General features: G+C 40.9%; 1 protein-coding gene across 1 annotated transcript in view; it reads left to right on the plus strand.

Moving 5' to 3' along the window:
• LOC126279015 (glycosylphosphatidylinositol anchor attachment 1 protein) overlaps positions 1-23,824 on the plus strand; it is a 74,088-nt gene that overhangs the window by 35,567 nt on the left and 14,697 nt on the right. Inside the window, exons 8-11 of the mRNA XM_049979400.1 lie at positions 11,395-11,498; positions 13,406-13,647; positions 18,878-19,074; positions 19,194-19,358. Coding sequence (XP_049835357.1) covers positions 11,395-11,498; positions 13,406-13,647; positions 18,878-19,074; positions 19,194-19,358 — 708 coding nt within the window. The remainder of the gene's footprint in view (positions 1-11,394; positions 11,499-13,405; positions 13,648-18,877; positions 19,075-19,193; positions 19,359-23,824) is intronic.

Here is a 23,824-nt window from a genome sequence, read left to right on the forward strand (position 1 = left end):
GCCCTGATGCACACAGCAGTCTTGAGTTGTAGTCGGGAGCCGGTAGTCTCCGTGTTTACGTTAAGTGATTTTGCTGTTTCCTCTTCGTTTATTGCTCTCACGTCAAACGAAAACAAAACGGATTTCTGTGGCCGGGAGCTATCAAGTGAATTAAAATACATTCACATACTTACGGAAGGCTGAAATATGTTATTAATTTCAGATTTTATTTTGTTGCCACCTTTCTGACAGTCAAGTGTTAATCGCCTTGCAGAACAATGAAGTTATTGTTTTCGGTTTAAGAAAGAAATTTGACTTTTATTAATATTTTCTGCTGAGGCAGTCAATTTATTTGAAACGATGTGTTTAATGACTCCAAGAAAATGTACATCTGAATCTGGACATAAGAATGTGCACTTTAAGCCGAATTATGGATTTTAGTATGGCTCACAAAATTCCCATGGTCCTGGAGTTTTGTCTAATGTCTTGTTTTTTATGACACAATGTAAGATCTTAATGTTTTGTACGTACGAATGTACGGGCTTCCTGGGTCATAGTAGCTGCACAAGCGCGGCGTCGCCTCTTATCTGGCGCTCTCTGGCAACTGCTGAAATGAATCTATTTCTAACAGGTCGGAGGAAAATATTCCGAATGGTTGTTTGAAAAGCGTTACTTTCAAACAAAATTTCCTTTTACGCAAGATGAACTCTGCACGTGAATGTCCGATGAATTTCTTAAATCGCAAAACGTTTGACTCCCATTCAAAAATCAAATATTTGAGGACGACCATTTAGCTCAGAAGATCAGAAATTTATGTCGTTAAAAATTTTACTGGCACATTTGTGTGATGTATCTTAAAGTGTAACACGCGCAAAAAAGATCAACATTATGTGTGAAAGCTTAGCTTCTCTTGCAGCTTATTAATCTTAGAGGCCAATATTATAAGTAAAAGCTTTTTTTTCTTGTAGCAACACTATGTATATTAATTTAAACCATTACCTTTTCCTATTTATGTGTTCGCGCTACTTAACAGTGATGCTGTTATTGGCTGACTATATCACCTATCCTATGCTCTGAATATCCTCTTGTCATTGGCTGGCAAGATCTCTTGACATGAGCTATGAGAGGCTTACAAAAGCACATCACAGTCTCTATTTCAATCCTTCGGAAACTAACATGCGGTGTTTGGTGGAATTCGAATTTATGCTTTTGTGCAATACGAAAATATGCAGTGTACATGTTGCTGCACACAATACATCCTTCCAAAACGTGTTTTTTCCTCTGAGTTTCGTTTTCTAAAGTGCTAGGAAATTCTATGCCGGTGTATAAAAGCACAACCATTTAAAGGATTGATAAGTTGTACAGTTCCGAGGAAAAGTATACAGTTACTTACCATGGAAAAGTGTATTTTCATGGGAAATCCGGGAAAATTTTTTTCTTCGTCCACATATACACCCTCATTGAAATATATCATAACCTAACTTGTTATTCTAGAAAAGTTATATGTTAGTCAGTTATTCCTTCTATAGCCATTCATTCTTTCACCTACCCACTCATCACATTTGGTAAAATCTCATCATGAAGGAGAGGGAGCCTTAACTAATGTGGAATGAGGTCAATTTTACTGGTGGAAGCAACAACAAGAGGTCACTTCAGTAAAGCATGTAGGCAAATTACAATACCCACATAGAAGGAATCTTGAGTTTATTATCAGCAAAAAGGAACTTCGAATTACAACACAATCAAAGAACAATTACAGTTCACCATTCACACATTCCAAAGAGTACCTACTGCACTTGTGTTGGGAAGATACCTATTCCCAAACAGCCCTTCCCCTAAAGTGCGAAGCACTGGGAACATAGGGTACTTGAACTTGACAACTCATTCAGTTCTTGTGCAAACCATCTTCAGCTGAGATAAGTTGGCAAGTGGCGTGAGTGCTCAAGACTAGGATCCGCCCACCCCCTCACCATGTTGTTCAACTCTTCGCCTGAAGCTGGAATTACTCACACTGGTCTCAGTCTTTCTGCTGATGCTTTGCTGAATTTCCTGTGCTGCAGAATTGCAAGTTTGTGTTTATTTGGTAGGGTCCCATATATGGCAGCTGAAGAGGCATCCTCAGAGAATTGAGCATAACATGTGAACAATCTATTAGCGCCTTATACAAGAAAACGAGGTGTGAGCCGTGATGTGCAGGCGGTGCTTGTGTCATCTTTGCACATGATCCCAAATCCTCTGTGCAAACAAGGGTAAATCCATTTGGTTGGGGTGTAGAGGTGTGAAGTTCTTTTGGGATTCTTAATAGCTCTCCCTTTACCATGTCAGCTACTGAGGCACAGATATCAGCCTTTAAGCTGTCCATACCTCCAACAGTACAACAGGGAGTGCTTCGGTCCAACTTTATTGGTTGTACACAAGGGCTGCTTTCAACATACAATACCAAACCGTTGCTGTCTGAGTGGTAATTAGCTATGTGGTGGTACTGGAATCTGCACAGTTTGACCAGCTTGCTGAACATAGTGGATTCAAACTGCCTGCCCTGGTCTGTCTTTAATGTGAAGTGGACAGTAAAATGCACCAACCAGTGTGTGACAAATGCCTTTGCAACCATCTCAGCTGATATGTCTGGTAGTGGTACAGCCTCTGTCCATCTTGTGCATCTATCAATGAAAGTCGAAAGTATCTGTAACCATCAGAGGTTAATGGGAGACCCATGATATCAAGGTTTATATGTCCAGATCTTACCGGTAGACCTGAAAAATGCCCAACCTCGTTAACAATGGTTTTCGCCCCTGGGTGTGCCTGATTGCGCACACTGTTGAAAACTATCTTGCGAAGTCGGGGTGCAGTGCAGGCCCTTGGCACCTACCGAGAAATGTCACACCATACCTTTTACCATAACCTGGTACCTCATTCTGCTGGAATTGTGGACTTGAAGACTGACCCATCTGTAAGTCTTGCAGCTGATGATCTGCCATTTGTGACCAGGGAAGGTCATTGTACTTCAGGATCACAACCACACCATATGCACTACATTTTCAGCACTTTGAATATGCTGAATATATGTCACAAACTGGCTAACAAAATTAACATATCTGAATTGTCAAGGGGAGCACTTATCACTTGCATTCTGAAATGCAGGTACAATTGGCTTGTGGTATGTGTAAATCATGACCTCACTTGTTGGAGGGGTGGGGGGAGAAACTGATGGCTGCTAAAGACAGTCTACTTTCTGGTGTAGCCACAGCTAATGGTGCGGATGGTACTGGGTGGGCAAGTGATGCCGCTTGCTCAAGACTGGAGATGGATGAGGCCATCCTTGCTTTGCAGAACAGACACTTCCCGTTTAGTGTAGTGACCAGCAAGAGTCACTTTAAGAGGTGACTGAATAGCCACTGTTGCTTATAAATGGCAGGAATAAAAACTCACTGTGGCTAACAAACATTGTAGTTGTTGGTAATTCCCCAGGTGTGGCAGCTCTCGCAACAAAGCCAACTTTTCCAGCAATGGGCTGATTCCATCACGTGAAACTCTGCAACCGAGAAATGTCACTTCACTTTTACCTATCATGCATTTATCTTCATTCACTACCACACTGTAGTCTTGTAGCCTTTGCCATACCTCAGCCGCATGCCCGAGATGTGATTGTGCATCAGTAGAGTATATCAGAATTTTGTCAAGATACATAAAACAAAATTGCAATCCCACAAGTACTTCATTGATGAACTTTTTCCAGGTCTGAACCACATTTCTAAGTCCAAAAGGCATGCACAAGAACTTGAGCAGACCGAAAGCTGTGGTCATTGCTGTCTTGGGAACATCCAAAGGTGCTGCAGGAAGGTTATAGGCCTTGTGGCAATCCAGGACTGTAAAAACAGTTGCACCAGCCAAAGCATATGTGAATTCTTTAATATGTGGAATAGGATATTTGTGTGTGATGGTCCTGGCGTTTAATACTTGGTTATCTCTGCAAAGTTGCCATGTACCTTCTTTTTCCTGACCAAATGTAGTGGATAGGCCCAGGCACTGTTCGAAAACTGTATGATACTGTAATGCAGCATCTCTTCAAAAGCTCTTTTAATTTCCAATATGTAACCTGGCACAGTTCTACAAATGCACCGCGCAACCGGCAGCCCTGGGATTGTATGTATGCAGTGTAAGGTCTTGGGGTACATGCTTTTGATGTATATTGCTGACCAGACATATCCTACCATCTAACGAACTGTTTAAAAGCTCACTGACTTTGCTGCTGCTGGATCCACTTACCAGTCAGTCCTTAGACAACTCCACCGATAGTGGAAAGTGTGCAAGGAAATATGCTCTCAAGGTAAGCGGGTAAATGTCTGCCACTACAAATGTACACTTGAAATGAGTAGCAAGACCAATACCAGTTACCAGCTCCTTGCAGCCCATTGCCCCAATACTAGGATTACTTATGGCTAGCAGCTGCAGTGGCTCTGATGCTGGCATGTCCGTGTGTGCAAATTTGGCGGAGTACTGACTTCCAAAACAGTGTCCACCAGAAATGCTAAACCAGATTCTCTGTCGACAATGTGCAATCACTGTGATGTTCCCACACATTTCTGTTGAACACCCAATTGACTTGTGAGGACTTTTCATACTGCAATCTTCATGGGTATATTAATATTGCACTATGTTCTGGGAACTACTGCTAGTCTGTGTTTCGTATGCTGTTCGTGACATTTGGAGGTACCGAGGTCCATGGCATCTGTTGCAGACCACTCTTGCCCTTTGGGTGATTGCACAGCGTTTTGCATTTTGTAGCCCATGGAGCAAACCATCTGTGATACCAACAGATGGTGAATATGATGTTTTGAACTCTGGTGCTGTCCTGAGCTGGTGTATTAGCAGAACTTCATGCCCACAGCCGTCTGTCTGATCCATCCAGAGCTCTGGTGGCTGCATTTGGTCAGATACCTTTTCTAGCATGGTTTCTAAATCTTAATGAGCTCCAGTCCTTCTCGGTGTCTGTTGAGTTACACTGTCGCACATTGTGTTCTTCTGATGCCTGACTGTTAACGTGCAGCGTCAGTATTCACTGGTGCTACAGCCACTAAAACTGTCGAATCTGACTTGCTCTGTGCATGACCAGCTACCTGCAGCACTTTATCTGAGGGCTGCCCCTCATGCGCTATCAATGTTAACTGCACCTGTGGAGGGAGCTGCTGTCATCAGGAGTAGCAAGTCTTCGCAGACGACTCTAATTTCCATCAAAGCCTATAAGTGTCTCCAGAATTCCAATAGTATTCTGTCATCTCTTCACTTGTGATACAGGACCGCTTAAACTTTTGTTTGGATGATGTGGTGCAATGAATGATTGACACTGTCTTGAGAACACGGTAGATCCATTGATGTGGAGGTTGCAGGATAATATCTGTAACTGTGGCAGTTCCTCCACTGTCTAAATAACTGACTGCCAATGTAAATTTCTCCTGATTCTCCATGATTTGGTGAGCAAAATTCTTTCTAAAATCATGAACCAAATCTCAGACTGCACAGACAAAAATGGTGCAGACCTTGACTGTAACTGCAACATGGATGACTCTAATGAGTCAGCTGTCGGATGGCATACAATGCATGAATGTGTTCGCTGTACCTGAGCTGTCATCATTTCTTGGCATAGAAACTTCCAGAACTCCAATACCCTCACCAGTCACAAGCAGCAATTTTGCCACATCTTCCATGACTGTGAAAAAATAATGCAAAATGCAACTCTTCTTATTGTTCGTGAACTATTTTTGTCTCGGGGTCATCAGTTATGTATGCAAATTACAATATCAACAGAAAGGAACTTGGAGCAACATCACAATCAAAGGACAGTTATACTGCCTCATTCACACATTCCAAAGAGTATCCAATGCATTTCATTTGGGAGATACCTATTCCCACAACTATATGAGCAGCAAATTATGACTTCATAAACTACATTGATAATTATAAGAATTAATGCAACAAACTCCTGACTGTCGAGGTTAATGTGGATTTGAGACTGCACAGATTGCTGAAAAACATTGCTAATCCAAAAAACTTGTGTTTTTTATTTTTTTCTCCCAGTTTCCTATACTTGAAGAAACATGCTACATATATTTTTAAAGCCCACTTCATTACTTACACATTACTTATAATTTACAAAATTAAAGTGAAAGAACATTGTATTTTGCATCACTTGCTTTGTTTTCACTTTTACGAAACAATCATTCTGTTTTATCTGCTTCTGTTTTTCATTCACTCTTTACCTAGTGGTGGTCTCAATTTCAGGAGTGTCAGAACATTGGTATAGTCAGATGAATGTTTTCCTGAATACTCTAGTAACAGATCAGTAAGTTTCAGTGCATCAGTGTGTGCAATAACAGGTTTCTCGATCACTCCCTCTTTGCTCTCTTTCTCTACAGAACATACTGTGTTCACTGTACCTGCATAACGTAACTGGTCAAATCCTGGTTCATAGATGTCACTATTTAAGTATTTGTGGATGTTTTTATCAGCTGTGTCTTTGCACCCAGAAATTTGTATCCCAAACAAAAATATTCATTCTGATTGTAAAAGAATACTTCAAGCTTTGTTTTTCTTAAAATCATCTAACTGTGCATGGATAATCCAGAAGCCTGATTATCTGCACTTGGGATAACTGAGGTTTTGCTGGGAACAAGTCACACTGGTACTTCTGTCAACTGTTCAGCTTTTGTTGGCAGCTCGTGGTCTTGTGGTTAGCGTTGCTGGCTCTCAATCACAGGTCCGCTGGTTCAGTTCCTACCAGGTCGGGGATTTTCTCTGCTCAGGACTGGGTATGTGTGCTGTCATCATCATCATCATCATCATTTTCTATTATGTGAAGGACATGTTTTCCTTCTTCTGAAATTGTATAGGCCAGGAGACACTTCTTTCCAAAATTGCAATAATTGTAAGAAACTCAGACTATTAAGATTTTATTAAGCAAACCTTTCAAAAATTGAGTCTTAAATGTACTCTCTTATTGGGAAAACATGCTTCTTTGAGAAACAAGACTTATCATCATCTTCATCATATATTACATTTTCCAGCCCCTAGCTAGGTCTATTTAGTACGTAAGCCTTCCATCTTTTGCTGTCCTCCCAACATGTTTTTCTCTCCCCTCTGCCCCAGATCTCTCTCTTCATCACACTTCCTTTTACTCCCAATCATCCTCTAGTTCTCTTGCCTGCTATTATCTTTTCATGAGCCTAGCTCATTATGCTGCCAGATCCCATTGTTTTAACACACCCATAGCATCTTAATCTTGCCTTTTCTGTGGTCTTTTGTACAGGCTTCTATTTTGCTACTTCTCTCAGCATATCATACCTCACTCTATTTGTTCTAGTAAGTCCTAGCCTGCTTCTGTGAAATTTATTCTTACAGGCCTATATCCTGTTCAGCTGGTGTGTGAGTTGCATTTGTGTGTGTGTGTGTGTGTGTGTGTGTGTGTGTGTGTGTGTGTGTCGTCTTTTTTTGGTGAAGGCCTTATCTGCCGAAAGCTGTATTTGTGACAGTCTTTACGTTGTGCCTATCGACGACTCAGCATCTCTGCTATATGGTGAGTGGCAGCTTTCCATTTCATAATATTGTTACATTCCATCCTGAATTTTCCATTGTTTGACTTTTCCCATTATAGTTACCCTTTTTCTTTGATCTACATTTCTGTGCCTTATGACCAACCCATTGACAACTAAAACATTGTGGCTGGTGACACTGTATTTTTCAGTTACTCTTTCTTCTACAGCAGTAAGTCTTTGTTTGACACAAACTTTTGTGATCATTCTGAGGCTTAGTAGCACTATCTATCTCTTGCAGATAAATGGCTACATGCAGCAATGCTGCTATGTTTTGTGGATTTTCCATTCTCACTCTGCAAGAACATTCTGGAGCATGCAAGAAAATTCTGGAGCAGAAATCCTCATCAGGAACACATGTAACGCCATGTCCTTAGCCCCTCTTAATAAAACTGTGTCAGTGTCCAGGTTGTAAGTCAGCTCGTAAGTTTGGATGTTCAACTTGTGTATCCTCTCTGAAAATGTTTCTTTGTCTCAAATTAGTTAACTTTTCTTGAAAGAAACAAGCACTATTTTGTTTTCTGTACCTTTTCTTGAAGCCATTTGCCAACTCTGTAAATGTAGTTACATTACTCAATACCTCATGATATGTGATGTACATCTTAGCCTCACCTGACATGCACAATTGGGCCATCTGCAATGATGTTTGTTCAGTTCAGTTGTACAAGCTGGCTGTGGGTAACCCATCCAGCATAAAAATAGTGACATCCTCCACTGTTTTGCCAGAAAAAATAGAAGTAAGACCAGCAGCTACAAGATCTACAGATGGAGCATGAGCAGCCAGTATCAATTTCACTCACGAACGGCCTGATTCTGAAGGATCAGCTGTTTGACTATCGAGCTGCTGAGCCATTTGCTCACTCTTTTTCTTTAACTGTTTGACATAAAGCCCCAAGTTATCTATTTTTTATTATTTTGACACAAATGTTAAATTCCAAATATACTTGGACAACTTAAGAAAAGACCTTCAAAAAAAAAAAAAAAAAAAAAAATTCCCACTTATATTCATTTCAGCACTGATAGTTACATGTTCTGCTGATAGAGAGCTTCTGGTACTACATTTTTAGCCTGGTTGTCATGTTTTGGTTATCGTGGTTGCCGCTAGATATCGTCTTTACTGTGTGCAGCACTGGCTACTCAGTAACAAAATGCTCACTTTCAGGCTCACTCCTATAGTGGTTGTTTAGTAGTGCTTTCAAAAATGTATTACTGTAGTGATCCTGAGTTTGACATTTAATTTAGCAGCTCAGAAACCCGAAGAGGAATGTGATGTTACTTCATTAGAGACTGAAAGTGATGGCAGTACGGAGGGAATAGAGATGGTTCTGTGTTTGCGGGCACTCTCCCATTTCGCCCTGTGCCAGTTTTCCTCAGAAAGAAGATTCAGAATTAGTTCATTAGATCCACAAGTTACAAGTGGTGTCTTGATTCACTGTTGACATCGGCTGTTGATGTCCATTGAGGAATCATGTCGTAAGTGGCTGTCAGTCCACTCGGGGTAGCTGATTCCACACACGTGGTCCTTATTAGCTGCTGATATGGCAGGTGACACCCACAGTGGCTTTGCCACTCGCGGTACCATGCCAGTGAGTAGACGCGGTGTTTGTGTTGGACACACATACCAATTTAGGAGGTGCTCTGTCCCGTCCCGTTCACTACTGTTCTTCATGTGTTGAACTGTGATAATGGTTGTAATGTAGCTGTGTAGTATGGCACTCCTGGCCTGGCAATTAGGTAGGCCCTGGTCCATCTGCTGAAGTTTGACAAATACTGGCATCCTGAAATGCGATGATAAGGAAGAGACCACGATCCATCCATCTGTGACAGTGGCAGACTGGTGATTTATGTAGAGGCAACCATCTCTCTCCCTGTATCGGCTATCATTGCTCAGTAGCGTGCAGGAAATCTACAACAGACTTATGCTAGATATCACTTTATTGCAATCAGGGAGGAATTATGGACAAAGTTTAAGCAGATTGTAAATCGTGATCTGGAGAGTTATGTGCCTAGTAATTGGATTAAGGACAGAAAAGAGACACCACGATTTAATATTGAGATTCAAGAAATGCTGAGGAAGCAGAGGCTGTTGTAGTCTCAGTTCAAAAGAAAATGTGCAGGTGATGAGCAACAAAGCTCTCTCTCTCTCTCTCTCTCTCTCTCTCTCTCTCTCTCTCTCTCTCTCTCTCTCTCTCCACACACACACACACACACACACACACACTCACTTCCCTCCCTCCCCTTCCTCCCTACCTCCCTCCCCTCACAAATTTTGTAGATGCCAGTACAATACTTGATGTTTGCAGTTGCTGAATGACTCTGTCCATATCAAACCTACCAACCACCAACAATACCTGCACTTTGACTGCAGGCACCCATTCCGTACAGCCTAGCCACCTGTGGCCATCACATCTGTAGTGATGAGCAGTCCCTCTTAAAATGTACCTAGTGTCTCACTGAGGTCTTTACAGACTGTAATTACCCTCCCAATCTTGTACAAAAACAGATCTCATGTGCCCAGTCACCCAACACCTCCCAAAGTCCCTCCATCTGGCCACAGTGGAGCATTGAGCATTCCCCTTGTGTTTTTGTATCACCCAGCACTGCCAGGGTTTCAACTACCTCTGAAATGAGAAATGTCCTATCCACTATCCTTCCCATTCTTCCCACAGTGATATTCTGCCATCCACTGAACCTAGACAATATCGTCATCCGTTCCTACACAACCCCTGCTTCCAACATCTTGCCTCATTGCTCATATCCTTGTAATAGACATAAATGCAATACCTGTCCCATACATCCTCCTACCATCACCTACTCCAGTCCACTTACAAACATCACCTATCCCATCAAAGGCAGGACTGCTGGTGAAACCAGTCATGTGAACTACAAGCTAAGCTACAACCACTGTGCTGCATTCTACGTGGGTATGACAACCAACAAGCTGTCTGTCCATGTGAGTGGCCACTGCCAAACTGTGGCCAAGAAACGATTGCACCGCCCTGCTGCTGAGCAGACCACCCAACATGACATTGTTCATTTCAGTGACTGCTTCATAGCCTGTGCCATTTGGGTCCTTCCCACCAACACCAGATTTTCTGAATTGTGCACGTGAGAACTCTCCCTGCGATATATCCTGTGTTTCCATAACCCTCCTGACCTCAACCTTCAGAGTCATTGTCCTTACCCATCTAGCCCCTTTCCTGTTCCCATTCCAGCACTACACAGCTCTCTATTCCACCAACGCAATCAAACCAGTCATTTTACTTCTCTCCTTCTCCTCCTCTTCCTCCTCCTCCTCCTCCTCCTCCTCCTCCTTCATCTTCATCTAACCTACCGACTGCATCAGCTGCCCTACTCTCCATCTTGTCCTTGCATGCTCCCAGCAGCACTTTACCATCCCCCACCCCTACCATGCTATTGCTCCCACTTCCTGCCCCAGCCTCCTCCTTACCTCCACCTGGTTGCTTCTCTCATAATGTGGCGCTACTTGCAGTCTGTCTCCAGCATGTCTGTGTGAGTTGCATTTGTGTGTGTGTGTGTGTGTGTGTGTGTGTGTGTGTGTGTTGTCTGCTTTTGACAAAGGCCTTGCTGGCTGAAAGCTAACATTCTGACAGTCTTTTTGTTGTGCCTTTCTGTGACTCTGCATCTCTGGTGATTGCTGAGTAGCAACTATCCTCTTCATATTATTACATTCCATCCTGGACCTTCCATTATTTGAATAACTCTATTATTATTTTACAGCAGTAGACAGATATTTCAATTTTAGTGCTCTTGAAAAGCATTGGCTTATTAAAAAAGCTTCATACATAACTGTTTTCTTGCTATACAGGGTGCTGGAAGGAGTGTTTAGAAGTCTTAACAACTTGTTGGAGAGATTTCATCAGTCTTACTTTTTCTACCTTCAACCAGCAACTGACCGCTATATTTCCATAGGTAAGTGACCTTTTAAAAAGTAAACTTTCAAAATAGAGCTGCTATTATGTGACAAAAGAGAACTATAATATAGTTGGATAGATAAAAAATCTACCCACCAAGCAGCAGCAGAACATGCACATAAAAGGAGATTATGATTATGCAAGCTCTTGGAGCCAGTGGCTGCTCCTTCTGGCAGAAGGATTGAAGGGGAAGGAAGGAGTGGGAAGGTAAAGGACTGGAGGGGTCTCGGAAAAGGCATAGATTATGGGAAAGTCACTCAGAATTGCAGGTCATGGGAGACTTGCCAGACGGGATGAGAAGGAAAGGCTGACTGTTGGGAACTGCACCAGACGAGATTTGAAAATCTGAGAGCTTATAGGTGGAAGACAGGGTAATATGCAAGGCAATCTTGCAACTGTCTTAAAAGAGCTATTGAGAGTGGTTTTGGTAGTACAAAATCTCCTTTCCTGAGTCCTCTTTCAGTTCTTAATTTCTCACTATCTGGATATGGACACACAATTCTACTTTCTACTAACATACATAAAGTCAGTGCAGTGTTTCTTAAGGGTTGCTTGAACAGATTTTGCTCAAATTAAGACTCCTCAAAAACTATGAATCTTAGGCAAAGTTGTAATTTATAGTCATTGCTCTTTCTAGAATTTCACTCCTGCCTGACAAGTAGTCCCTTGTGATGTATCATCTCCTAAAGTCAGCTTGTTCCTTTGAGTTATTGGAATGCAATGTTTTTTTGCCAACACTCTGCGCACTTGGTGATACTTTGAGTGAATGCTTTGAGATTGCAAATGAGAAGGAGGTTGATAGAGTATGTCTTTCTCATTTATTGTGAAGTAGAGCAATGAAAGATTTGTTTATTTGAGGAATTTTCTTCCTCCATAGAAAGTCTGTAAACAGTTTTCTTTTGTATTGTTTAGGTTTCACCTTAAGTATGTGTATTGTGACAGCTTCATCTTCTGCCATCCTTTCTTTTTAGTATATCTTGGCTGGCTTTGTACACCTCATCTACCAGTATGGAGATTATCAGCATGTGCTGTGCCTTTCTTCTCTTCTGGTATTGCCTTCTGCATGCCAGTACTGTTGTTATGGAATCATAAACATGTGTAAGTGTAAATTTGTGATGATGTAAATAAAATAGAAAGAAACTTCCACATGGGAAAAATATATTAAAAACAAAGATTCCAAGACTTACCAAGCGGGAAAGTGCCGGCAGACAGGCACATGAACAAAACACACAAACACACACACAGAATTACTACCTTTCGCAACCGATGGTTGCTTCTTCAGGAAGGAGAGGGAAAGACGAAAGGATGTGGGTTTTAAGGGAGAGGGTAAGGAGTCATTCCAATCCCGGGAGCGGAAAGATTTCCCTTAGGGGAAAAAAAGGACAGGTGTACACTCGCACACACATACACACACATATATCCATCTGCACATACACAGACACAAGCAGACATATTTAAAGGCAAAGAGTAAGGGCAGAGATGTCAGTAAGTGTAAATTGTTTCTTAATCCATTTTATTGTTTTATTTGGAGAAACAGGAAAACAAAAAGATCAGGAGACAGATCAGAGAGGTAGGTCTAATTATGACTGTAATGAAAACAAAACAGAGGTTGTTGGGACATGAAGCAACTTTAATGGATGCTGTGTTTTTTCTGAATTCCGAGATACAAAAAAAAAAAAAAAAAAAAGGGACAACAACCTAGTTGGAGGTGGGTAGATGATATTAAAAAACATGCAGTGGCAACATAAATGTATACCATTTACGATTGTAATACATGAAAATGTCTTGTTGAAGAATTAATCCAGCATTGGGTGATTGCTGCTGCTGCTGCTGCTGATGGTGGTGGTGATGATGATGATGCAATAAGTTGTTCTCATAATGCTTTGAATGGAACTTCTTTTCCAGGTATGTATATGCCATGTCTTGGCTTGTTATGTGCTGGCCTGTTTATTAAAGCTTTTGCCCTCTGGTTAAAAATATTTGAGGAACAGAAGAAAGAGAGAGATGAAAATCGTATTGAACAGTTTCCTGATCAGTCAAAGGTGCAAGAAATATCACCAGAATCTCAGAAACAAAGTACTGATAAATCTGCTGACAAGATTTCTGAAACTACAAACAGTGAAGTCACTGCAGATAAGCAGAATGAGGTAAGTTACAAATATAAAACTGTATTTGATTATTTTTCTTCGTTGAAAATTGGATTGCTGGGCTATAAAAAAGGGAGGAAGGAACAAAAAGATGAATTGCATCATTATTAAATAATTCAGCCTCAGGATACACAAATGGTATCATTACCTGTTTCAACTTATTACTGTCATAATCAGATTATCTCAATATGTCTCATAGCAACTTATCAGCTGAAAATCTGATGAGGACTATAAGAAGTCAAGACTGATTGTGATACCATTGTTGTGAACAGAGACTGAAGCAAATGATGTAAAAAAAATATGAGACAGTCATTTTTCCCCCCACTTAATGAAGTGTGACTAGTCCCAGTTCTTCTTCTTCTTCTTCTCTCTCTCTCTCTCTCTCTCTCTCTCTCTCTCTCTCTCTCTCTCTCTCTCTCTCTCTCTCTTTTTTTTCCTTTTTTTTTTTTAACTCATTTTCTATCAGAGGAAAATTAGTCTTCAGCTTCAAACATATTAAACGAAACATATTTGGGGAACTGAGCAGTAAGAATCAAAGTATTTGGAATGTATCTAATGCAAGAATAAAACATTGAAATGAATTTCTGGTAGTAACAGGAAATTGTCTTATTGGACACTGAACCTATTTCACAAGCATTAGTTTTATGTTTGATGCATAACAGGTTCAAACCTTTTGGAAAAGTAAAAATTCGGCTTGTGGCTTTGTGAATGTAGTCCTATTTGATTGAGTGTACATATGAGGTTGAACGTTCTCAAAATTTCTACAGATTATAGAGTTCTGACATAAAGTGTGTTATTTTTGTGGCCATGAGGTATATTCTGAGTATTAGCTAGTTGAAACTTCCTGACAGATTAAAACTGTGTGCCGGACCGAGTCTTGAGCTTGGGACCTTTGCCTTTTGCGGGAAACTGAGCTACCCAAGCACGAATCACGACCTGTCTTCACAGCTTCAATCCTGACAGTACCTCATCTCCTAGTAAGTAGTTTTAGATTTGTTTATTGGAGATGAGTACGAAACTGCCATTCACTGCTGACGCTACTGTCTCTCATGGAAACTGAAACTGAGCCAATGGGACTCACTTCGCCTGTTTTTGAGGAAATCTGTTTTGTCTGGTGCCCAAGAGGCAAACACAAAAGAATAGCGATGTATTAATCACCGGCAGTTCAAATGTATTGCAATTGATGGTACCCCTTGGGGAAATGGCAGGAAGGGACAGGGTAGGACACCCAGTGCACTATATGTGCCTGGGGGTCTCAGTCAACATGTTGAAGAGACTGTGACAGCGGCCATTGAGGGAACAGGGTGCAACCAACTGCGGACTGTAGCAATAAAAAAAAAACTACTCACGAGCAGGTCATGAAGGCCCAACAGTACCGACCAGCCGCTGTGTCATCCTCAGCCCATAGGCGTCACTGGATGTGCGGATATGAGGGGCATGTGATCAGCACACCGCTCTCCCGACTGTGTGTCACTTGCCAAGACCGGAGCCGCTACTTCTCAGTCAAGTAAATCCTCAGTTTGCCTCACAATGGCTGAGTGCACCCCTCTTGCCAGCAGCACTCGGCAGACTGGCAGACTGGATGGTCACCCATGCAAGTGCTAGCCCAACCCGACAGCACTTAACTTAGGTAATCTGATGGGAACCGGTGTTACCACTGTGGCAATGTCGTTGGTGCAGACTGTGACACACGTTGGAAAAAATGTCGTTGGTGCAGACTGTGGCACACGTTGGAAAAAATGTCGTTTGGGCTCGGAGCTCATACTTAGGTCATTCCAGTGGCTGGCAGAGAAGATTGAGAAGACCAGCCTTGCACATTTAATTTCAACAAAGCTCACAATTTGCAGTGTTGTCCCCAGAACTGATCATGATACTTTGCTTCTGAGTCAAGTGGAAAGGTGAACCAGCGACTTCAAAGGTTCTGTGATTGACTAGGCTGTGATTTCCTGGACTTGCACCATAGGGCTGAGAACTGTAAGAGTCCACCTAAATGGGTCAGATGTGCACTACACATCAGAGGTTGCCACACAGATAACTGACTGTGTGTGGGGTGCACACAAGGTTCTTTTCTTTTCTTTTCTTTTTTTTAATTAGGCTACTCTCTGTCCAATTCAGATAATGATTGCTTACACAGGTGAGAGTATTAAAATCGTAATGGTAAACTGCCGAAGTATTCGTGATAAAGTGCCAGAGTTTGAACTGTTCATGAAAGGCAGAAACCTAGTTGAAACCTGATATAGGTAGCAGTGAAATTTTTTGGGGGAAATTTAAGTGTATATTGAAAGGATAGGCAAATGAAAAATGGATGTTGTATATTTGTCGCAGTAGACGAGAACTTAAATCCACTGAGATAGAAATTTAAGCTGCATGTGAGATTGTTTGGGCAAGATTCAGTACCAGGGACGAACATAAAATGATAATTGGATCCTTGTATTGCCCGCCAGACTCATCCCCGATGTAACTGAAAACTTTAGAGAGAACCTCAGTTCACTTGTACATAAGTCCCCAAATCATCCTGTAATCATTGATGGAGCCTTTAATTATCCAACAGTTAATTGAGAAAATTAGTTTTGTTAGTGGTGGGCGTGATCAGACATCCTCCGAAGCGGTACTAAATGCCTTCTCTGAAAACTACCTGGAAGAGAGAGTTAGGAACCCGACTTATGATGGAAATGTATTGGATCTGGTGGCAACGAATAGACCTGTCTCTTTGAGGGTTTCTACATCGACACTGATATCAGTGACCGATTGCCAAAGTGTAACAGACAACTAAATCAAGCAGAAAGATATATATATTCAATAAACTAGATGAAAAACCAGTAGTATCGTATCTCAGTGAGGAAACTGAAACTTTCAGCATAAGGCAGGAGCATTTAGAGGAACTGTGGCTGAAGTTTAAAAGAATTGTTGACCGTGCACTGGATAGATATGTATCCAGTAGAACATTCCATAATGGGAAGGAACCTCCATAGTATTCAGTCACTGTAAAGACACCTTTAAAGAAACAGAAGTAACAGCATAACAGGTGTGAAACTAAGCATAGGGCTGTAGATAGAGAGATGCTGAATGAAACATGTTTGGCTATCAAGAGAGCAATGGGTGATGCCTTCAATGACTACCATAGCAGAATACTATCAAATGGTCTTTCACAGAATCCAAAGAAATCCTGATCATATGTAAAGGATGTTAGTGGCACCAAAGTTAGTATCCAGTCCCCAGCAAACGAGGCAGGAACAGAAATTGATGGTAGCAAAGCAAAAACTGAAATGCTTAACTCCACTTTCAAATGTTACTTTAAGGAGGACAACCCAGTAGAAATGCCCCAATTTAATCCTTATACCTCTGAAATGATGAACGAAAGAAGTATTTGTGTCAGTTATGTTGAGAAACAGCTGAAGTCACTAGAACAGTTGAAACTGCTAACATTGAACAATACTCCAGGGTCCGATGGAATACCTGTCACATTCTATACTAAATTTGTGGCTGAGTTAGCCCCTGTTTTAACTGTAATCTATAGTAGATCCCTCGAACAAAAAACTGTGCCCAGTTCTTGGAGAAAAGCATGGATCACACCTGTCTGTAAAAAGGATAGTAGAAATGATCCACAAAGCTACCATCCAATGTCCTTTGTTGCAGAATCTTAGAACATATTCTGAGCTCAGACATAATGAGGTATCTTTAACAAAATGACCTCCTCAATTCCAACCAGCATGGATTCCAGAAACATCAACCATGTGAAACCCAACTTGGACTTTTCTCACACAACAAACTGAAAACTTTGTAGCAAGGCAATGCAATCAGGTTGAGGCAGTATTGCTTGATTTCTGAAAAGTATTAGACTCAGTACCTCAGCTACACTTAATTTTAGTGGTGTGATCACATGGAATATCAAGTGAAATTTGTGATTGGAGTGAGGACAATTTGGTAGGGAGGACACAACGTGTTATCTTGGATGGAGAGAGTATCAAACGTAGAAGTAATTTGTGTATGCCCCAGGGAAGTGTGTTGGAACTCCTGCTGTTTATGTTGCATATTAATGACCTTGCAGATTAACATTAATAGTAACCTCAGACTTTTTGCAGATGATGCAGTTATGTATAATAAAGTACTATCTGAAAGAGTCTGCATTAATATTCAGTCAGATCATGATAAGATTTTAAAGTGGTTCAGAGATTGGCAACTTACCCTCAATGTTCAGAAATGTAAAATTGTGCACTTCACAAAACAAAAAACATAGTGTCCTGTGACTATAACATCAATAAGTCACTGCTTGAATCAGCCAACAAATACAAATACCCAGGTGTATCTCCTTGTAGAGATATGAAATGGGATGATCACATAAGCTCAGTCATGGGTAAAGTAGGTGGTGGACTTCAGTTTATTGGTAGAGTACTGGGGAGCTTGACTGCTACGGTCGCAGGTTCGAATCCTGCCTCGGGCATGGATGTGTGTGATGTCCTTAGGTTAGTTAGGTTTAAGTAGTTCTAAGTTCTAGGGGACTGATGACCACAGATGTTAAGTCCCATAGTGCTCAGAGCTATTTGAACCAAGTACTGGGGAAGTGCAATCAGTCTACAAAGGAGATTAGTTACAGATCACTTGTGTACCCATCCTAGAATTGCTCAGGTGTGTGGGACCTGTAACTGGAGATATTGAACGTACATAGAGAAGGGCAGCATGAATAGTCATAGGCTTGTTTAATCAATAGAAGAGTGTCATGGAAATATTGATGGAACTGAACTGGCAGACTCTTGAAGCCAGACATAAACTATCCCTAGAAAGTCTATTATCAAAGTTTCAAGAACCAGCTTGAAATGATGACTCTTAGTAATATACTACAGTCCACTACATATTGCTCACTTAGGGATCAAGAGGATAAGATTGGAATAACTACTGCATGCACAGAGGCATTCAAATAATCATACATGAATGGAATGGGAAAAAACACTAATAACTTATACAATGGGACATACCGTCTGTGATGCTCCTCACAGTGGTTTGCAGAGTATAGATATAGATATAGATGTGGATGCTACAATTACACCCGCTATTACAACTGAACAATGTCATTTTTAATCCAGTGCACTTCTAGTGACACTTTGTCAGTAACTTTCTAATTTAAATTTCTTTGCATGTAAGGGTATAAAACATTTTTTAAATGGTTTTCAGCATATATTAATTAAGGTAGACAGTTACTTGACAGCATCTTCTTCTTTTTTGCCTCTTACAGGTGGACCATGAATTAATTGTAATTCCAGTAGGAGTTGTCTTCCTTGTTGCACATGTCTTTGGCACTGCTGCCCTGTTTGCAGCAGACGCATACAGTGTGGTAGGGAGAGAGCTTATTGGGTTGTCAACAGATTTGTCTGTTTTTGCAGGCTACTTATGTTACAGTCTTGTACTGTTACCTTTGCCTGCCTTTGACAGGTGAGCATAACACTGTTGAAAGTGACTTGATTTTCTACGTATTGCTTGGTTTCTAGTACCTGATTAGTTCAACAACTGAATTAATATTGGATATTTCCTTTTGATCTCTGGTATTTCAGGGTTGTAGGCCAGCAGTTCAAGAGTTGCTCATTACTGAATATTGCTGCTTTACTAGAGTTGGCTACATTGTTACTTGCTGTTGGAATGCACAACTTCTCACTGTCCTTCATTTTAGCCACACTTTATGTACCTGTGGCACTGTCTGTGAGTCCAACGAAAAAAGGGTGAGTGTTATAGAACTAATGTGTAACATGTTCCCCATAGATATTTGTGCAAAAGTGTGGTTTGTATGTTGCTTATGTTGTTTTTGTGAAAAGTTAATATGGAATTCAAACTGCCTCTAGTATCTGTGTTCAGCAGTCTTCATCGCATCCTTAATACCCATGTAAGTATCCTTCAAACTAATGTTCTCTTTCTTCCTGTTTACTGCAAAACAAATTTGATGCTTTTAAATATTTATATTTAAACAAAGAAGAGGTTGTTAAGCAAGTAAAGGCAAATAAGCTCAGTTCAAGGCTTTTGCATATCAAGAGTTCCCAGCTTACACTGTTCAGTACCATTAGTTTGGGCATGCATCAGCTACCATTGTGAGAGGTGTGAGATAGCTAAACATTGTGAAAGTGTGATCTTGGCTTTTGTGTCCATGCTGCAAAAACAGTACAAGAATGGGGTGTGGGGGTACCATCTGTAGGTTAGCAGCATGCCCAAGAAGGATGGGTGAGTGTCGAGGTGAACTGTCATTAGCGGCAACTTCTGGATGACCGTTTACATCTAACTATGTTTAGTTCGTTCGCTTATGTGTGCCTCTCTTAACCAACTTATATGTACAAAGCTTGTTGTAGAAAGTCTTTAGGGCAAAAATCTTAGCCTCAGTATCTTTTATTGCTTCATCGGACCTATTGGGCAATATATATGTAAAGTGTTTGTGTTGTTCTCTGGTCCAATTGTGTATTGTTTGTTGTTAAAGTAGGTGGTTTTGAATAAAAGTCAGTTTTCTCCATTCATTAAGCGCTTGAGCATCTAGGAGGGACACTTTAATCAATTAAAAGGTGGCATAATGGTACAAGCATCATCAAGCCAATAAAAATTGTGCTAGTAAGGGAGCTGTTAAGTGCAAAATTTCTTGAAAAGTATGCTGTGATTAGTGAACCAAACACAACTCCCAGTTACATTAAAGGGGTAATCAGTGTAAGGACACAGTGCAACTGAACATCAAAGAGCTACTGTAAGCATGGCAGGAGATTTGTGCAGATTAATTTAGAGAAATTATATGGAGAATAACCAGGAAGCTCTAAAACAGTACTATCTTTACAAACTATGGAAGGAATAAAGGTAACCTGTTAAACACTAACTGAATAATGGTACAGAAGCACACAAACAAGCTTAGACTCATTGCTAAGCTTTTTGATAAAGTCTTTCTTCAAAAATAACTACTGCTGTGTGTGTTGTGTGTTGTGGGTGAGTGGCAAAGGAGGGGAGGGAGGGGGGGGGGGGGGGGGTTAGGTGTAGCACACTTGTTGTGAAGAAGAAAGGAGGCAAAGATGAAGGGAAATGCATCAAATAAGGTAGGTAATCAAGGATAATAATCGACAACCACTTTTCCAGTTTCCATTCAGAGACCATTAAACAGACAGAGTGAGAGCTAAAGTACGATTAGCAAAAGTAGAGGAAATGGAAGGGGGAATATATCTGTGTAATTAGCTCCTACAGCTTCACAAATGGGATCTACATCTACATATATACTCCCTAATTCACGGTACAGTACATGGCAGAGGGTAGCCTGTACCATACTAGTCATTTCCTTTCCTACTCCATTCACAAATAGTATGAGGTAAAAACTGAGGTATCGTTACACAGTCACTACCACTCAGGGGGGCATCATCATTGAAGACTCTGTAGTTGGGAGCACAAGTGCAGCTGCTATCCACCAGTGTTTAGTACAGCAACAGGCACCTTCCAATCCCAAGCTGCACCAGGTCCACGCCTCCTGTGTGGCAGCACCATCAGGGTGCGAGACTCGACTGGATATAGAGGTGTTGTCTGCAGCGGCATTTCCAGATAGTCGCCAGCTACTCACCAGTTACTCTTTGGGGTCCAGGCATTCTAGTCCCTGACAGTACCAGTGGAGTCACTTAGCAGTGCAGTGAGGCACATCACTGTTCAGAATTGATCTCACCTCAGAGACGTCAACTCACAGTTGGGACAGTTAACTTCATGGAACTTCAACATCGGCCGGGTGCAAGAGAACTGCTGTATGGAGACTTAAAATTGTGTGTGTCAACTCCATCAGTATGCAAAGGACTTCATACTGCATCACATGCAGATCTTCCATGTATTGAGTATTCACACTATATGTATTTCACAGTTATGTTTGTTATTCATTCTGTGTTTGATTTATTCTTCAGTTCCTGTGCGCATTCCTGAACAGAACTGTATTTTGTACATGTGTCTACCACTCAGACATATATTGTTTCAGCCAATGCTAAGTGTCATGCCAAAAACAACTATCCATATGCCTCCATACGAGACCTAATTTTTCATACCTTCCTGTTCCGTAGCAAAATGTACCTTGGTGGCAGTAGAATTGTTCTGCAGTCAACTGCAAATGTTGGTTCTCTGAATTTTCTTAATAGTGTTACTCGAAAAAGAATGTTGCCTTCCCTTCATCAGGGATTCCCATTTGAGTTCCTGAGGCATTTCCATAACACTTGCATGTTGTTTGAAATTACTGGTAACAAATCTAGCTGCCTGCCTTGAAATTGGTTTGATGTCATCCTTCGATCCGACCTGGTACAGATCCCAAACATGGAAGCAGTACTCAAGAATAGGTCGCACCAGTGTCCTATATGTCATCTTCTTTATAGGTGGACCGCTCTTTCTTAAAATTTTCCCAATAAACCAAAGTTGACCATTCACCTTCCCCATTGCAGTCTTTACATTCTCATTCCATTTCATGTTATTTTGCAACATTATGCCCAGATTTTTAATCGACATCAAGTAGCACACTACCAAGGCTGTACTTGAATATTATGGTTTTGTTTTTCCTACTTTCTGCATTAACTGACTTTTCTGTGTTTAGATCTAGATTCTATTCATCACACCATCTAGAAATTTTGTCTAGGTAATCTTGTATTCTGAAGTCACTCATTGACAATACATTCTTGTGCATCACAGTATCATCAGCAAATAGCCACAGATTGTTGTCCCCCCTATCCATCAGATCATTTATGTTTATAGAGAGTAACAACAGTTCTATTTCACATCCCTGGGGCACTCCGGATGGTACCCTCATCTCTGACAAACACTCATCGTTGAGGACAACGTACTGGGGTCTGTTACTTCAGAAGTCTTATAGCCACACACGTCTGGGATCCTATTCCATGTGCTTGAACCTTCAACAACCGTCTGCAGTGGGGCACCGTGTCAAATGTTTTTTGGAAGTCTAGGAATATGGAATTTGTATGTTGGCCTTCATCTATAGTTCATCATGTGAGAAAAGGGCAAGCTGAGTTTTGCAGGGCAGCAGCAGCAGCAGCAGTAATTGTTCTTGTTGTTGTTTTTGTTTTCAGTCCAAAGACTGGTTTGCTGCAGCTTTTCATGACTCTTATCATGTGCAAGCTGCTGCTTCTCCGAATAACTATCACACCTACACCCTTCTGAATCTGCTTACCGTATTCATCTCTTGGTCTCCGTCTAGGATTTTTGCCTCCCACACTTCCCTCCTGTACTAAATTGGTGATTGCTTGATGTCTCAGAATCTGTCTGCCAACTGATCCCTTCTTCTAGTGAGGTTGTGCCACAAATTTCTCTTCTCCTCAATTCTATTCAGTAACTCCTCATTAGTTATGTGATCTATCCACCTGATTTCAGAATTCTTCTGTGGCACCACATTTGAAAAACTTATTGTCTAAACTGTTTATCATCCATGTTTCACTTTCATACATGGCTTCACTCCAGACAAACATATTCAGGAAAGAGTTCCTAACATTCAGTTTAACAAATTTCTCATCTTCAGAAATGCTTCTCTTGCCATTGCCAATCTACATTTTATATCATATCCACTTTGGTCATCATCAATTATTTTGCTGCCCAAATAGCAAAACCTATCTACTACTTTAATGTCTCATTTCCTAATCTAATTCCCTCAGTATTATCTGATTTAATTCAACTACAGTCCATTATCATAGTCTTGCTTTTGTTGATGTTCATCTTATATCCTCCTTTCAAGGAACTGTCCATTCCGTTCAACTGCATTTTCGCCTTTTACAGTCTCTGACAGAACTACATCATCATCGGCAAACCTCAGGTTTTTTTTATTTCTCCTCCCTGAATTTTGATTCCTATTCTAGATTTTTCATTGATTTCTTTTACTGCTTGCTGTGTATACAGATTGAATAACACAACAACATTGATGATAGGCTACAACATGTCACTCCCTTCCCAAGAATTGCTTCCCTCACATCCCCCTCTACTTTTATAACTGCCGTCTGGCTTCTATACAAGTTGTAAATCACCTTTCACTCCCTGTATTTTACCCCTGCTCCCTTCAGAATTTGAAAGTGAGTGTTACAGTTGACTTTGTTAAAAGCTTTCTCTAAGTCTACAAATGCTATAAATGTAGATTTGCCTTTCCTTAACCTATCTTCTAAGGTAAGTTTTTGGGTCAATATGCTTCATGTGTTCTTATAAT

Source organism: Schistocerca gregaria, chromosome 6, assembly GCF_023897955.1.
Source record: "Schistocerca gregaria isolate iqSchGreg1 chromosome 6, iqSchGreg1.2, whole genome shotgun sequence".
In the NCBI taxonomy this organism is placed as follows: domain Eukaryota; kingdom Metazoa; phylum Arthropoda; class Insecta; order Orthoptera; family Acrididae; genus Schistocerca; species Schistocerca gregaria.